The sequence below is a fragment of the Geotrypetes seraphini genome, chromosome 4, assembly GCF_902459505.1.
Source record: "Geotrypetes seraphini chromosome 4, aGeoSer1.1, whole genome shotgun sequence".
NCBI lineage: Eukaryota > Metazoa > Chordata > Amphibia > Gymnophiona > Dermophiidae > Geotrypetes > Geotrypetes seraphini.
This window is the reverse complement of record NC_047087.1, coordinates 141001302-141017222: the sequence shown is the minus strand read 5'-3', so window position 1 is coordinate 141017222 and position 15921 is coordinate 141001302. Positions and strand designations below refer to the sequence as shown.

Here is a 15921-nt window from a genome sequence, read left to right as displayed (position 1 = left end):
TCACGGTCCAGATGTCACTGACTGTAGATTTGCTTAGACCATAGTCACGTACAATATCCGCTTGTGTTTTCTTTTTAGTTTTGATTAAAAGAACGATTTCGCGTTTTACATCTAATGCTATAAAACGACTTCGTAGCAGACTTCTCAGCTATTTTGACTGTACAGTATCACAGGCACGCCAAGCGCCGTTTAGGTGGAGCCTGCATGTCCGTTATAGCCGAAGAAGACTACAGCTAAAAGTGGCTCTGGGGACCAAATTAGTTGTCCGTTATATCCAAAAGTCCGTTATATGCGAGTTCGCTATATGCGATGATTTTCTATATGTTTATAATGGCGCACGGCCGGGACCAGTGGACCTCGTCCAATATAGGCGATATTCCATTATAAGCGAGCCCATTATAATGAGATTAAACTGTAATGGCTTTGTATTGCTCTATGATAAGGCCACACCTCAAATACTGTGTACAATTCTGTTTGCCGTATCTCAAAAAAGATTTAACAGAATTAGAAAAGGTACAGAGAAAGGCAACAAAAATGATAAAAGTGATGGGATGAGTTCCCTGTGAGGAAAGGCTAAAGCAGTTAGGGCTTTTCAGCTTGAAGAAGAAGAAACGACTTAGGGGTGATATGATAGAGGTTTATAAAATAATGAGCAGAGTGGAAAGGGTAGATGTGAATTGCTTGTTCACTCTTTCCAAAAATATTAGGAATAGGGGCAGGCAATGAAGCTACTAAGTAGTAGATTTAAAACAAACCAGAGAAAATATTTTTTACAAAACGTCATTAAATTCTGGAATTCATTGCTGGAAAATATGGTGAAATCAGTTAGCTTAGCAGGGTTTAAAAAAGGTTTGGATAATTTCCTAAAAGAGAAGTCCAGAGGGCATTATTGAGATGGCTTGGGGAAATCTACTGCTTATGCCTAGAATAAGCAGCATAAAATCTATTTACTACTTGGGATCTAGCTAGGTACTTGGTACCTGGGTTGCCAATTCTTATGTTCTTATGGTAATTATACATTGAGTGAAGAAACATTTTCTCTGATTTGTTTTAAATTTATTACTTAGTAGCTTAAATGCATGCCTAACGTGACCATTTTTAAAAATCTTCCCCCACCCCAGATTTTCCCCTCCCACCCGCTGGATCCTCCACCGGATCCTCCCGGATCTCTTTCCCCCTCCCCCCGGAACACCTTCCCCCCGAACCCATTAAATATAGTGCAAAATATAGACAGCAGATATAAATTCTCAAAACTGACACATTTTGATCACTAAATTGAAAATAAAATAATTTTTCCTACCTTTGGTTGTCTGGTGATTTCATGAGTCTCTGGTTGCACTTCCTTCTGACTGTGCATCCTTTTTTTCCTTTAATTTCTTTCTTTCATCTTTCTGACTTTCTTTCTCTCTCCCTGCCCCCCTTTCTTTCTGTCTTTCTCTTTCCCAGCTCCCCCCTTTGTCTTTCTTTCTCTCTCCCCCCTTGTCCTTCATTCTCTCTCCCGGCCCCCCAAGCTGCTGCCACCTATTTGTCCAAGCCACTGCTGCACTAACATCATCTTCGTGCAACGACTGCACTAGCCTTCCCACACACACACCCCCCCCCGACGTCAATTCTTATGTCGGAGAGGAAGTTCTGAGTCAGCCATGTATTAATTGGCTGGCCATGAACTTCCTCTCCAACGTCAGAATTGATGTCGGAGGGGGGGAAGGCTTGTGCAGTCGCTGCATGAAGATGTTAGTGCGGCGGTGGCTTGGACAAATAGGCGGCAGTGGCCTGTTTTTAGCTCATTCTGAAAACAGGACATTTCGGCGTCCTGAAGCTCTGTGTCAAGATAATGAGACAGGTGAGCTAAAAACAGGACGGCTTCATCGACTTGTCGATCAAAACTCCCAAGTCTTGTTCCTGGGAGGTCTCTCCAAGTACTGCCCCGGACATCTTGTATTCGTGCATGAGATTTTTGTTACCTACATGCATCACTCTACACTTATCCATGTTGAACCTCATCTGCCATGTCGATGCCCATTCCTTGAGCCTGATTATGTCACATTGCAGATCTTCAATAGGAAGGGAAAGGTGAATTTCATACTGTCTATTTCAGTTCAAAGCAGAAAAACTAATATTAAGATGAGAAGTATCATTGTTCAAAGGCATCCCTCTAAATAGAAAATTTTAGCAATCCTTTAAATTTATCTAAGTTAACTTCTTCCCTAATGTAAGTGTACAAGGTATACCAATTATGAGGAGCAATAACAGCAAAACAGGTTGTGCGATGAGTGCCAAATGTCTTGAGAGCAGGCACAAACAGAAGGTTTTGGGATGAAGATCTAAGAATTCTGGTTGGATTGTGAGGAATGAGTAACTTATCAATGAAAGCAGGTTGTCTGGTTTTAAGGTTTTTAAATGTAAGTAGACCAATTTTAAAGGTAATTCTGTGAGAGATTAGGAGCCAATGAGCATTTTTAAGTAAAGGGGTGAAGTGATCATATTTTTTTGAATTCGTAATGATTTTTATAGTGGCGTTTTGAATTAACTGAAGTTGTCTAATTTCTTTTTGAAATATACCTTTATAAAGTGAATTGCAGTAGTCGAGTTTGGAGATTATGAGTGAATGAATTAAGATATTGAGAGGGAGGATCGGGGAGTGTAGAGCCAGTGATAATCAGGCATTTGGCTGGTTGCCCTACTCCTGTGACCGTGGGGTCCTCCTGCAGAATGGTATACAAGCAGCATTCGCTCCCCTTATCAATGGGAACATAGAGCCAGTGAGAATCAGGCATTTGGCCAGTTGCCCTACTCCTGTGACCATGGGGGTCCCCCAGCAGGACAGTACATCAGCAGTGTGTGGACGCGGCCACGGGCCCGTAGGGTGTGTGCTCTGAAGGAGCATGCCCAAAGGAACATGCACCTTTGGAGCACATTTGGAGCTTTGCACAGGATTCTGTTCAAAGAAGATGGGGAAAAGGAAGGAAGGTTTTAGGGGCATATTGTCTCTATGGAGATTCAAGGCCCTATGGATAAACATCTAATCCCAGTGACTCCATCAACAACAGCTGGTCCACCCTCCCTTTTAGACTTCTCCCTATCAACTGGGGGTCCTACTCTTCCCCACAACAGACAGGAGGAAGACTCGCGTTGTCACCAGCTGCTGCACAATCCAGGTTGGTGGTAGGACATGAATCTAAAGAAGATCAGGATATCACTGATAAATATCAGAACTCAAATAATACAGAATTAAATCTAGTACAATATCTGCTGTTTCTCCTATTTCTCTAAATATCAACCAATAAGTACTTCAATATCAGAGGGAAATGATGTTACCTTGAAAGATATTATGTCAGCAATTGTTAAAATGGATGGTATTTGCAGAGTTTTACAAATTTTTCTGGAGATGTTTCTGAAAAATTCAAAGAGCAGGACTTCAAATTAAATTTGGTGGGGAAACAACTTGAAAAGATTGATATTCAAGTTAAATTATGTCAGTCAGTACAATCATCTGCAATTAAGGACAGTTTAATGATCCATTCTAAATTAGAAATTCTGAAAAACTCGATGAGAGCACTTAATTTGAGGCTTCTGAATTTTCCAATAGCCCATTTTTTGACTCCCAGAGAGTTCTTTAAAATTTACCTTAAGGAGATTTTGCAGATTATATTAGAGGATAGTGATATTACTAATGCGTATTATATTCCTGTTGGTGTTAGAGAAGTATCTCTTGAAGGTGATATGGATAACATTTCATCTCCTGATAGTTTAGATCTTACTAGGTTTCTAGAAAATACGCAAGAATGTATAGACAAAAGGTCTACTTTGTTAATTACATTATCATCTTTGGATAAAAAGAGAATTATTATGAAGGCTTTCTTTCCCAAAAAAAGTCAGTATTATTTTATGGTCAATCTATTTCAGTTTTCTCGGATGTCTCAAATTAGACGTAAGGCCTTTCTTTTACTGAGACCTAAAGCCCTGGCAATAGGAGGTTATTTTTTCCTCAAATTTCTCTCTAAATGCCTGGTTACGTGGGAAAATAATTCTTATACTTTTTTGGAACCAAGCCAGTTAGAATTGTTTCTTTTGAATAAACCTGAGAATAAATCCATTTAAATCCACTTCCAACGGTAAAAAGGGTTTGTTTAAAATATTTCCAGTCAATGTAAGATGTTTTCTTATCATGTTTTCTGCAGCTTCTCTCCCTGTAATGTGGACTTGCAAGGATGATTAATGATTGGTTATGTTTTCTTATTTGCCTATTTTTCTGATTTCTAATATTGTTGCATTAAGAAATTAATAAATAAGGAATAAAAAAGAGGGAGGATCCAAAAAGTATCATACAGTCTCATAAAGTCTTCTTTTTCAAAATCTTCTTGTGATTTATAAATGTTCAATAACTTTGTGTTGTCAGCTAATTTAATCACTTCACATCTTGTTCCCATTTCTAGATCTATAACTATGTTAAATGGTCAATATTCTCAATAAAAAAAATCTTTGGATACTTGCTCATTCTGCCACAACATCAATAAGAGCTTGCTCTGGTTGAGACGAAAGCCCACAAGATGCAGCAGGAAACTGCTTAGCCAAGGAAATCTAGGAAATTACCCATCTAATATAATAAAGCTCTAGCCGCGCATGCGCACTCCCACCTGCGTGCGCCAGTTTTCCGTGAGCTGTAGGTCTCTTGCAGGTAGGTGTGCGCATGCACGCCTAGCTGTGCCAGTGGCTTGCCTGTTCTCCACCTCGCGCAGTCCAGAGTTTATTTTAAAAGAACACACCACGACGGCTCCTCCCATGAGCCTCTCCTGCGTCGGAGAAGGCTTCCGACACAGGCGCGATCGTGAGAGAAGACACCCGGCACCCTCAAACCCAAAAATGTGTCAATGGGACTGTGGGAAGGGAAGGGGGGCAGGGCAGCAAGGGACGAAGGGAGCCAAGGCGCTATTCTGTCGGCTCCCACACGCAACCTACTCCTCCCGTGGCCCGGACAACGAACTCCACAGATGCAGTGTGGCCAAACCAAGCTCCCCGTGGCCCAGCAGAGGCCCCGCGCCAGAGTGCGTCGGCAAACAATGCAGAAGTCAGCTCCCCCGGAGCCCAAATCCCAACAGCGCCAGATGGAAATAGATAAGGTAAAGGGGAAATGGGATCTTGAATATGGTTAGGTAAAAGCAGGACTGGACAAGGGGGGAGGTAAAAGCAAGGGAGAAGGGCTACTGTTGGACAGGGGGAACAGGGAAAGGGTACTACTGGACAGGGGGGGAGGTAAAAGCAAGGGAGAAGGGCTACTGCTGGACAGGGGGAGCAGGAAAGTGATGCCGCTAGACAGGGGGGAGAGAAAGAAAAAAAAAAAAAGAAAGAAAGAAAAGAAAATCCTAAGTCTGCACATATATTCTAGCACCCGTTAATCTAACGGGCTTAAACACTAGTTTAAAATATTTTCATTCAGGGAAAAAGTTAGAATCTATAGCTATGCTCAACAAGGCAATCTCAAAAGTGTGCCAAAAGTTTTATAACCATGAATAGACTGCACTTTATAAGCAACTCTGTGCAAGAGTACGCACACAAATACTACACATATTTTTGAGTGGATAACATGTAGGCACTCCTTAAGATTGTATTAGGATGAAATTGGTGTGGTACCATAAGTACATGCATGACAGTGGCGTAGCCATAAGTGGGCCAGGGCCCACCCCAAATTTCATCTTCTTTACTGTGGCTGGTGGGTATTCCAAAGTCCCCTCAGCCAAAGAATTCCACCCCGCCAAAAGAATTTACATGTTGGGAGGCTGCCAGCATTGTCCCGGCACATGGAGGCTGGTGGCAGCATCTTCAGGACAGTGTTGGTAGCTGATCAACATGCTGTAAGCTCTTTGGTGGGGAGGGGGTCTTCAGTTGACGGGGTGGGGGGTGACATTTGTGGCCCCCCTTTGCTCTCAGGCCCATCCTAAATCAGCTGCCTGATTTTGCTATTGATAACTGCTCCATTAAATGTGCATGTGTTCTCACATATTTGCATTCAGTATTTATGTGTGTCTCGGAATAGATGTAGCTTTGTAAGGGAGCTCTGGTTTGCACCTATGATTTTTCTAGTGTATATTTTGAGCATACATTAATGCTCATGTTTTCTGCATAAAATAGGCACATTTTATTCACTCTCTCTAGATGCCCTGTTCTAAAATTACCCCAAAATATTTGACATCTAATATAATAAAATGGTAAGCCGCGCATGCGCACTTCCTATGCGTGCGTCCGTTTTCCGTGAGCTGTAGCTAGGAAGTGCGCATGCGCGGCTTACGGTCTGGCCTCGGAGCGGCAGCTGCCGGCCGCTAGCACCCCCTACCCTCTCTGTTCGCCTCCTGGCTCCAGCGGCGTGATAGTTTTCAAAGAGGCGTGGCTAAAACTCCTGGCACTGACTCCCGACTCCAGCCTCAACAGATGGCTGCTTCACATTGCATCCGGCCGCTGGCAGGTCTCGCGTTGTCCCTCCCCCGAGGTGGATGTCGGCCGCGGCGGCTGCTGGCCGCCCGAAGCTCTCTCTCTCTCTCTCTCTCTTCCTCCCCCCCCCCAGGCGGATGTTGACCGTGGCAGCCTGAGTCATAGACAAGTGCTTGCATCATTTAAACATACTGGAATACAGAGTTCTCTTTTTGTCACAGGCTAAAGCTTTGGAACACATTGCCTTAGTTTACTTATGAATTAGTGCTGCTTACCTTTCAAAATCAGTATTGGGGGGAGGAAAATACTGCACAGGGAAGTGGAGTGGGAGGGAAATGGAGGGGCAGAAAAGGGGTTGATGGACAGGGGAAGAGGTGCTGATGAACAGGGAGGGGGGGCAGAAAAATGAAGACAGGCCTACTGCTGGACAGGGGGAGCAGGAAGGAGGTGATGATGGACAGGGGGAGGTAAAACAAAGGGAGAAGGGCTTCTGCTGGATAAGGTGAGCAGTGATGGGGTGGTGGAGGACACATGGGAGGTAAAAGGAAGGGAGAATGGACAGGGGGAGCAGGCAAGGGGTGGTAGTGGACAGCCAAGGAAAAAAAAAAAAAATGACAGACAGAAATACAGAAAGCGGCTAAGGAGAGAGAAAAAAAAATAAAGACAAATGTGTGTCATATATTCTAGCACCCGCTAATGTAACGGGCTATAAGACTAGTATTTTATATAAATAAACATATGATGTGATCCTATTTAATTAATAAAATACATTCAGAGTTTAAAAACGAGATGTCAAAGGACACATCTTACCTCTGTTATCATTCGTCCCCGAGTCTTGTTTCTCTCCCTGTAGGCTGCCCTTTTCTGTTTTTGTGTCAGTACCCTCTCTCTGGTGGTTCTATATTCCAGTGCAAACTCACTGATGATTTTACAGAAAGTAGTAACTTTTGTATCTCTCACAGAAGAGGAAGGATAACCCAGATACAGTAAAAAAGAATGAAACCTATACACAATGAAATAAGATAAGACATGAAATTAAGGTATTAAAATTGGCTAAGTGTCAAACTTCAAAAGGTTTCTAAGCAAGGCCTAAAAAAAGAAATGGGGATTATTGTAGAAGCATCTCCATGGGTAAATAATGGTATTTACATGTGCAGATTTCATATACTGTATGTGTAAATGGTGATTTCAGAAAGCCAATAAAAAAACAGTGGAGACAATAGAGGCAATCAATATTCTATATGGCATTTACAAAGATGAGTTTATTACATGGACTCAATACGATTCATGTTTTGGCTCCAACACCTGCATCAGCAGTCTGATATGTTGATGGAGAAACGTTTAGTTGCAAAAGTGCAACAACACCTATTGAAATAAATGTTAGCAATATCCTCCTGGACATTGTTTTCCTACCCATAAAGTTTTGTGTTTGCATTTGATTCTACAGCAGATCTATCTTCTGTTTTTGTTGAATTCAGAAGGCTAACATTTACATGTGAAAATCCACACCACACAGAAGTTCAAGGGAGCTTGGTTACGTGGGACAAAAATCTACATACAAGGGCTGTTCAAAAAGTATCAGACCTTAATTTTTCTTGCGTAAACAAATAAAACTAGGGAGGTGTGATTTGGTGCACATATGTAGGCGACCCTAATGCGCATGCTTGAATTTTTTCCTGCCTGCAGAAGTTGTCAGTCACAAGAATACCGCTGAAGAGTGAGGAAGTGTAAGCGAGCGCCGTCCAATTTTCATTTTTGACAAAATGACAAAAAGTTGAGCATTAAATTTTGTGTAACTCTTGGTGATTCCCAAGTGGAAACGATACACAAGATTTCAACAGGTCTTCGGGATCGAAGCAATGGGCACCAAACAGATAAAGGAGTGGTACAACTGCTTCAGAGATGGCCACATATCAGCATGAAGGAATGTTCTGGTAGGCCCTCAACATCCAGAAATGAGATCGTCATTGACCAAATGAGGACCCTAGTGATGCAGGATCGTTGAATCACAATCAGAGAATTTATAGATGTGACGAGCATCAGCATTGGATCCGTTCATTCCATTTTGACTGAGGATTTGGGTTTCAGGAGAATTTCAGCAAAGTTCGTGCCAAAGCAGCTAACGATCGAGCACAAGCAACTCCGTTTGGAGATTGCAAGGGACATGCTGGAGACTGAACAGTAATCCCAACTTCCTCAGCACAGTGATCACTGGTGATGAGTCCTGGGTTTTTGGGTACAACCCTAAAGGGGACCAGATTTCAGACAAGAGAAGACATCATGTAGAAAGCGAGGGAGCAGCTGCGAGCAATCTCAAAAAGAGGTGTTCCAGCGCTGCTTCTGACAGTGGCAGAACAGTTGGAAGAAGTGTGTGGCAGCCCAAGGGGACTACTTTGAAGTAGATTAGTATAAGACTAGTCTTATAGCCCGTTACATTAACGGGTGCTAGAATATATGTGTGTGTGTCTCTCTTTATTTCTTTCTCTCTCTCTCCTTAGCCGCTTTCTTTCTTTCTGTCTTTCTTTTTCCTTGGTTGTCCATCACCACCCCTTACCTGCTCCCCCTGTCTATTCTCCCTTCCTTTTACCTCCCGTGTCCACCACCACCCCTTCACAGCTCTCCTTTTGCAGCAGCAGCCCTTCTCCCTTTGTTTTACCTCTCCCCTGTCCAGCAGCACCTTCCTCTCCTCCTGTCCAACATTAGGCCTCCGTTCCTTTTTCTTCACCCCCCCTGTCCATCAGCACCTCTTTCCTTCTCCCCCTGTCCAGCAGTAGGCGTCCCTTCCTTTTACTCCCCCCTCCTTCTTATCCCTATGATACACTTATCTTGCTCTGCCCCTGATCAGAGGCTCCCGACAGCCGCCCAGTTGCACCCATTGGAAAAGTTCCCTCTGCGGCATCCCGAACCCCTCCTGACGCGACTCCCGCTGTCTTTCTTTCTGTCTGTCTCTGTCCCTGGCCCCCTTTGTCTGTTTGTCTTTCTGTATATCTCCCTGCCCCTGTGTCTTTTTTTTTTCTTTCTGTCTCCCTTCCTCCCTCTGTCTGTCTGTCTGAAGCAGCATTCCCTCCCCCTCCATTTCCTTCCCCCCACACCAGTTCCCTGTGCACCTGCCCCTGTGTCTTTCTTCTTGTCTTTCTGTCTTCCTTCCTCCCTCTGTCTGTCTGTCTGTCCAAAGCAGCATTCCCTCCCCCCACACCAGTTCCCTATGCACCTGCCCCTGTGTCTTTCTTCTTGTCTTTCTGTCTCCCTTCCTCCCTCTGTCTGTCTGTGCAAAGCAGCATTCCCTCCCCCTTCCATTTCCCTCCCCCCACACCAGTTCCCTGTGCAGCAGCATTAGCGTTTCCTCTACCCCCTTTCCCTTCCCACAGTCGCGACTACAAACGCGGGCCCGAGTCCTTTGCCGCCCCCCCCTTCCCTTCCCACGGGCCTGACTACACATGGCGATTCAAGCAGCGTGTGCAGCAGTTTTCACACGCTGCTTCGGGTCCTTCTACTGCCCTGATTTACTCTGGCACGTCCGGAGCAAATCAGGGCAGTAGAAGGGCCCAAAGCAGCGTGTGAAGACTGCTGCACACGCTGCTTAAATCGCCAGTCGGGCCCGCAGTAAGGGAAGAGGGGAGCGGCAAATGACTTGGGTCCCGGGCACCGGAAAGTTGCTGGGCTCCTCGGTGGGGGCGCTGAGTGGCCGCGATCCCTCTCCTCCCAGACCCTCCCCCCGGAGGAACGGAGATCGGCGGCTACAGCCGCTGGCTTCGGCGTCTTCTATCCACTGCGGCCAACCCTAGCGGAAACAGGAAGTAGTCAGAAAGGGCGGCCCGCAGTGGACAGAAGATAGCAATGCCAGTGTAAGCGCGGTGCAGCGCTTTTCTCTTCATTTAAAAGTGGGTGAGCCGGCGAGAAGGAGGAGGTGGTGGTTTTGGCAGTGAGTGAAGGCGGGAGTCACCGGCTGTGCTGTGCTTTCCCGATCTGTCCGCCGCATACGCACTCTGGCCACGGACCTACGGATCAGGGATTACAAATCACGCAGGTCTGAGTGCGCATGCGCGGCTAGCGTTTTATTATATAGGATTGTTGTATCTAAATACGAGTATTTTTTATGAATACTTTTTGAACAGCCCTCGTATGTATTTCCAATTTTTCAAAGGGATTACACATTTTATGACAAAACATTTCTCCATTGCACGGCATGTACTCATTTTTAAAAAGTGCTCATTTCAACTAGGGATTTATACAAGGGATTAAGTAAGTAGTAATTCTCCTTTATACTTTGTTTACTTCTGCCTCCAAAGTTAAAAACAAAAAAATCCTGCAGCCTCACTGTTTAAGAGCATGCTTATCATTGTAGGCTACTGCTAAGATGTGTTGTTTTATCACCAACTCGTGCTATATTAGTGCGGGTTCCATTTTATACAGTGTAACCTAGTTACTAATAACTGAAGGTAGTACAATAACACATCTTAACAATCATAGCCCACGTTGATAACTCCCCAGCTTAAATGGCTGCACATCCACATCTAGTTTACTGCAACAGTTTATCTGGGAATTCCTGAGTGTTTGCTTAAACATTTGCAGACAATACAAAATTCAGCTGTCTGATTAATTTATAAATTAAGAAAATCAAACAGAATTATACCTTCATATATAGCTTAACACTGGTTGCCCATCGAGGCAAGAGTCATATTTAAGAGTTGTTTTTTGGGGCCCAGTCTTCCAATTTCCTAAGGTCTGCCTATAATTTTCACAATATACATGCATTTTAACACCTTTGAACAGTTTGTCATCTGCAAATTTAATCATCTCACTCATCATTCCAATTTCAAGATCATTTAAAAATAAGTTAAATAGTAGTGGTCCCAGTCAGTGTTCCCGCTAAGGTGCGTTGGCCTGCGCGCGCGCACAAAATATTACATCGCAGCGCAAAGTTTCTCTTCACAGCGCACACACGCGTCGCAAAGGTAAGGGGAGGTAAGGTAAGGGGACGCATTGGGGGGATTGCACTTCCCCACAATTGCCATGCTTCGGTTCCTCTTCTTCCTTCCTTCCTCCCCCCCCCCCCCGCGGGACCCTGCGGCACCATCAACTCTTACTCCCTCTAATGTCGGCCCTGCAGCTCCAGACTTCCTCGCACCTTCTCCCCTCCCCCTTTGGATCGCTATTATTTTAAATGTTATAGCCGCGGAGCTGTATCCATCAGTGGAGATGTCTAACCTCGGCCTGCCCCGGAACTCTTACTGCAACAGTGACTTCCTGTTCCTGCCTAGACGGGCGGCTGCTGCAGTAAGAGTTCCGGGGCAGGCCGAGGTTAGACATCTCCACTGATGGATACAGCTCCGCGGCTATAACATTTAAAATAATAGCGATCCAAAGGGGGAGGGGAGAAGGTGCGAGGAAGTCTGGAGCTGCAGGGCCGACATTAGAGGGAGTAAGAGTTGATGGTGCCGCAGGGTCCCGCGGGGGGGGGGGGAGGAAGGAAGGAAGAAGAGGAACCGAAGCATGGCAATTGTGGGGAAGTGCAGAGCTGCAGGGAAGAGTGTTGCGGTACCCAGCTGGAGGGAGAAGGAAGATGAGGGAGGGAATTAAAGGAGATGCCAGGGCTTGGAGCGTAGGAGGAAGGTATGCCAGTCTAAGGGAAAAGAAAGGGGGAGATGTGAGAGCATGGAGGGGGAACGAAAGATGGAAGAAAAGGAAAGGAGAGAGATGCCAGAGAATCAGGGAAGGGGAGATACCAGACTATGAGGAGAGGTGTGGGAGAGGGAAGGCGAGGAGAGAGATGCCAGACCAATGGGGTGAAAGGAGAGATGGAAGGGGGAGGCATACAGTTTCTGGAAGGGGCATAGAAGGAGAGAAGATGCCATATAGGGGAAGAGAGACGGCAGACAGTGAATGGAAGGAAGAGAGTTACAAGAAGATGAGGAAAGGAGAAACCACAGAAGACAAAGGTAGAAAAAAATTTCTATTTATTTATTGCTTTAGGAGACATGTGTCACTGTTTCTGTGAAGCATTGTATGCAGAGTCCAGCTTCTTGCTGGTTCAATTTAACCTTTGTCTATGTATTTTTATTTTATCCCCCCTTTTACAAAACTGTGAAGCGTTTTTAGCACCAGCCTTGGTGGTAGCAGCTCTGATGCTCAGAATTTTATGAGCATCAGAGCTGTTACCTCCGTAGCTAAAATCCACACTACAGTTTTGTAAAAGAGGGAGGGGTTAGTTTGTGATTACATATTCCTTACTAGGCGAAGGTGTTTTCTGTGTTCTGTGTGTTCGAAAGATATGGTTTTCTGTTAGGATTGACGGTGTAGGATTGATCTGTGCTGGTCTGGCTTGTTTAGTTTTACAATGGGTGTATTGATGTACTGCTCACTGCAATATGTAAGATGCTGCCTTTTCCTAGGTACTCATGTGTGACGTGTGGTTTGTTACTAAAAATCATGTTTTTCTTACAGATGGGGGGGGGGTGCCAAAAAATGATGGGCCCCGGATGTTACATATGCTAGGTACGCCACTGTATGTAAAGATACCAGAAAGCTGGCGTAGCAAAAACTTCTAAGTTTTGAGTATTTAACCCTCCCACAATCTCACGGGCACTCGTTTCAAGTTTATTGAGATTTTGATTTAAACGCAATATCAAATATTTTCAATGCGTATAACAAAAATAAATTTGGGGAAATAAATAAAACCATTTGAACCAGTGTTCCCGCTAAGCTGCGCTGGCGTGCGCTGGCGCACAAAATATTACATCGCAGCGCACACGTTTCTCGTCACAGCGCACGATCGGAAGAGGCGTACGGCAGATGGCAGGGCGGCGAGAGGAGAATCGGGCGAGTTGGCTCATAACTTGCTGGCGCCCGATATTTTTGGCTCACGGTGAAAAAAATTTGCTCACAACACCCGCCCGCTTAGAGGGAACACTGGTCCCAGTACAGATTCTTGAGGCACTCCACTAGCTACCCTCCTCCATTCTGAAAAATTGCCATTTAACCCTACCCTCTGTTTTCTATCTGATAACCAATTCCTAATCCACAACTGAACATTGCCTTTTATCCCATGACTCTTTAAATTTCTCAGGAGCCTCTTATAAGGAACTTTGCCAAAAGCTTTCTAAAAATCTATATCAACCAGCTCACCTTTATCCATGTTTATTCACACCTTCAAAGAAGTCAAGCAAATTTGTGAGGCAAGGTCTCCCTCAGCTGAACCCATGCTATCTCATTAAACCATATTTGTCTACGTATTCTACAATTTTAACTTTTTTTATAATTGTTTTCACTATTTTGCCTGGCACTGAAGTCAGGATTACTGGTCTGTAATTTCCCAATCTTCCCTGGAACCCTTTTTAAAAATCAGCATAACATTGGCCACCCTCCAATCTTCAGGTACTACAGACGAGTTTAGCAACAGGTTACAGATCACTAACAGCAGGTCAGCAATTTCATGTTTGAGTTCTTTTAGGATCCTGGGATGTATACCATCCGGTCCAGGTGATGTATCACTTTTTAACTTGTTGATTTGGCTTAGTACATCTTCTAGATTCACAGAGGTTTCTTTCAGTTCCTCTGTATCATTACCCTTGAAAACCATTTCCGGTTCAGGTAGACTCTTACATCTTCTTCTGTAAAGACCGAAGCAAATAATTCATTCAGTATCTCTGTTATAGCCTCAACCTCCCTGAGCACCATTTTTTCTCCTTGATCAAAGGTCCCACGGACTCCCACACTTGTTTTTTGCTTCTGATGTACCTAAAATAATTATTATGAGTTTTTACCTCTTTGGCAAGAGTCTATTCATATTCTTTCTTTATTGATGCTTTGCATCTAACTTGTCAGTGCTTGTCTGTTCTTATTTTCTTCATTTGGTTCCTTTTTCCATTCTTTAAAGGATGTTTGTTTTTTTAGGTATAATAGCTCTTTCACTTCACCTTTAACAATGCCAGCTCTCGTTTCTTCTTCTTTCTACCTATGTTAATATGTACATAAGAACATAAGAATTGCCGCTGCTGGGACAGACTAGTGGTCCATCGTGCCCAGCAGTCTGCTCACGCGGTGGCCCTTAGGTCAAAGACCAGTGCCCTAACTGAGTCTAGCCTTACCTGCATATGTCCTGCTTCATTTTGTCTTGAATCCCTGGAGGGTGTTTTCCCCTATAACAGCCGCCAGATACATCTGGTCTGGGCTTCCATGATAGTATTTTTAAATAACATCCATGCCCAATTTACAGTCCTAACCTTTCAAACCGATCCTTTTAGCTTCTTTTTAACCATTTTCCTTATTTTATCATAGTTGCCTTATCAAAAATTAAATGCTGCTACCCTAGATTTATCACTCCAGGTATCAGCTCAAATTTGATCATGTTATGATCACTGTTTCCCAGTGGACCCAACATCATTACCTCCTGGACTATGCCTTGTATTCCACCAAGAGCCAAATCTAAAATAGTTCCCTTCTTGTTGGTTCCTGGACCAGTTGCTCTAAGAAGCAATCATTTATTATGTCTAGGAATTTTATCACCCTAGCACTCCCTGATGTAACATTTAACCAGTCAATGTTGGGGGTAATTGAAATTGCCCATTATTATATTGTTGCTCAATTCTGTTTCCTAACTGCACTAGTGCCCTTGAGAGCAGGCATAATTGGATAACTGACCTTGCTGCATCACATGATGCCTTTCAATTCTGGAATGAAACATGGCAATAAGTGGAGGGCCATGGGATCCTAAAACTTTAAACACATGAACATTAAAAGAGAATTTCAGGCATAAAAAGTTAGTTGCTCCACACAAAGTCATTTCTTACATCTGAGATTTCAACTCTTCAATGTAAAATATTCTGCTAATTTCTCTTCTCTATCTCATTTTTAGAAGACCTTCTACCCTCTCACTCCTCTCCCAGCCTCTTTTCTTATCTCCCCCCTCTCTTCTCTGCATTTCTCAAATTGTACATCACCTTGAACCTACTTAAGCATGGAGTGACTCACAAATTATAGATTAGATTAGGCATCAAGACAGCAAGGTACTCTGCTCTCCCTCCAACCACCTAACAAATCATCTACTAAGAAGGCATCAAACAATAAATTCATGCTCTCACTCCCAATCCACAATTCTCTTTACATGTCACAATGACTGCATGTCATTGTGACATGTATGGAATACATACAGTACAAGTAAACTTACCTGTTTAGAATTCGTCTGTGTATGATTTTCAAAATAATTATTTTTTCTGTGCAATTTTTTAAAAAGTCAGTCATTTTTTTCTTTAAGTTGGACTTCTCATGTTTTGCTATCACCTTTAGGTTTTCCCATGATATTTTACATCTTTTTTCCAATTGCACCAAACTGTCAGCTAACTGATCAAAATCCACCTGAGAAAATACAGAGCAAAAAAAAGAAAAGCTATTAATTGCACTGAAAAATTATCTTTTATAGTTAATCCACAGCAAGTGTTGAATGTACATACCAACCTCAATGACAGCTGCAGATTATTATGGGACATCCTAGTAGAG

General features: G+C 43.6%; 1 protein-coding gene across 4 annotated transcripts in view; it reads right to left on the bottom strand.

Annotated features, from left to right (window-relative positions):
- Positions 1-15921, bottom strand: part of FHOD1 (formin homology 2 domain containing 1) — a 471898-nt gene that overhangs the window by 18346 nt on the left and 437631 nt on the right. For all 4 annotated transcript variants that reach the window (XM_033940727.1, XM_033940726.1, XM_033940728.1 and 1 more), the window contains 2 exons: positions 15593-15780; positions 7237-7429 (listed from right to left, as the gene is read on the bottom strand). In XM_033940727.1, the coding sequence (XP_033796618.1) occupies positions 7237-7429; positions 15593-15780 (381 nt within the window). The remainder of the gene's footprint in view (positions 1-7236; positions 7430-15592; positions 15781-15921) is intronic.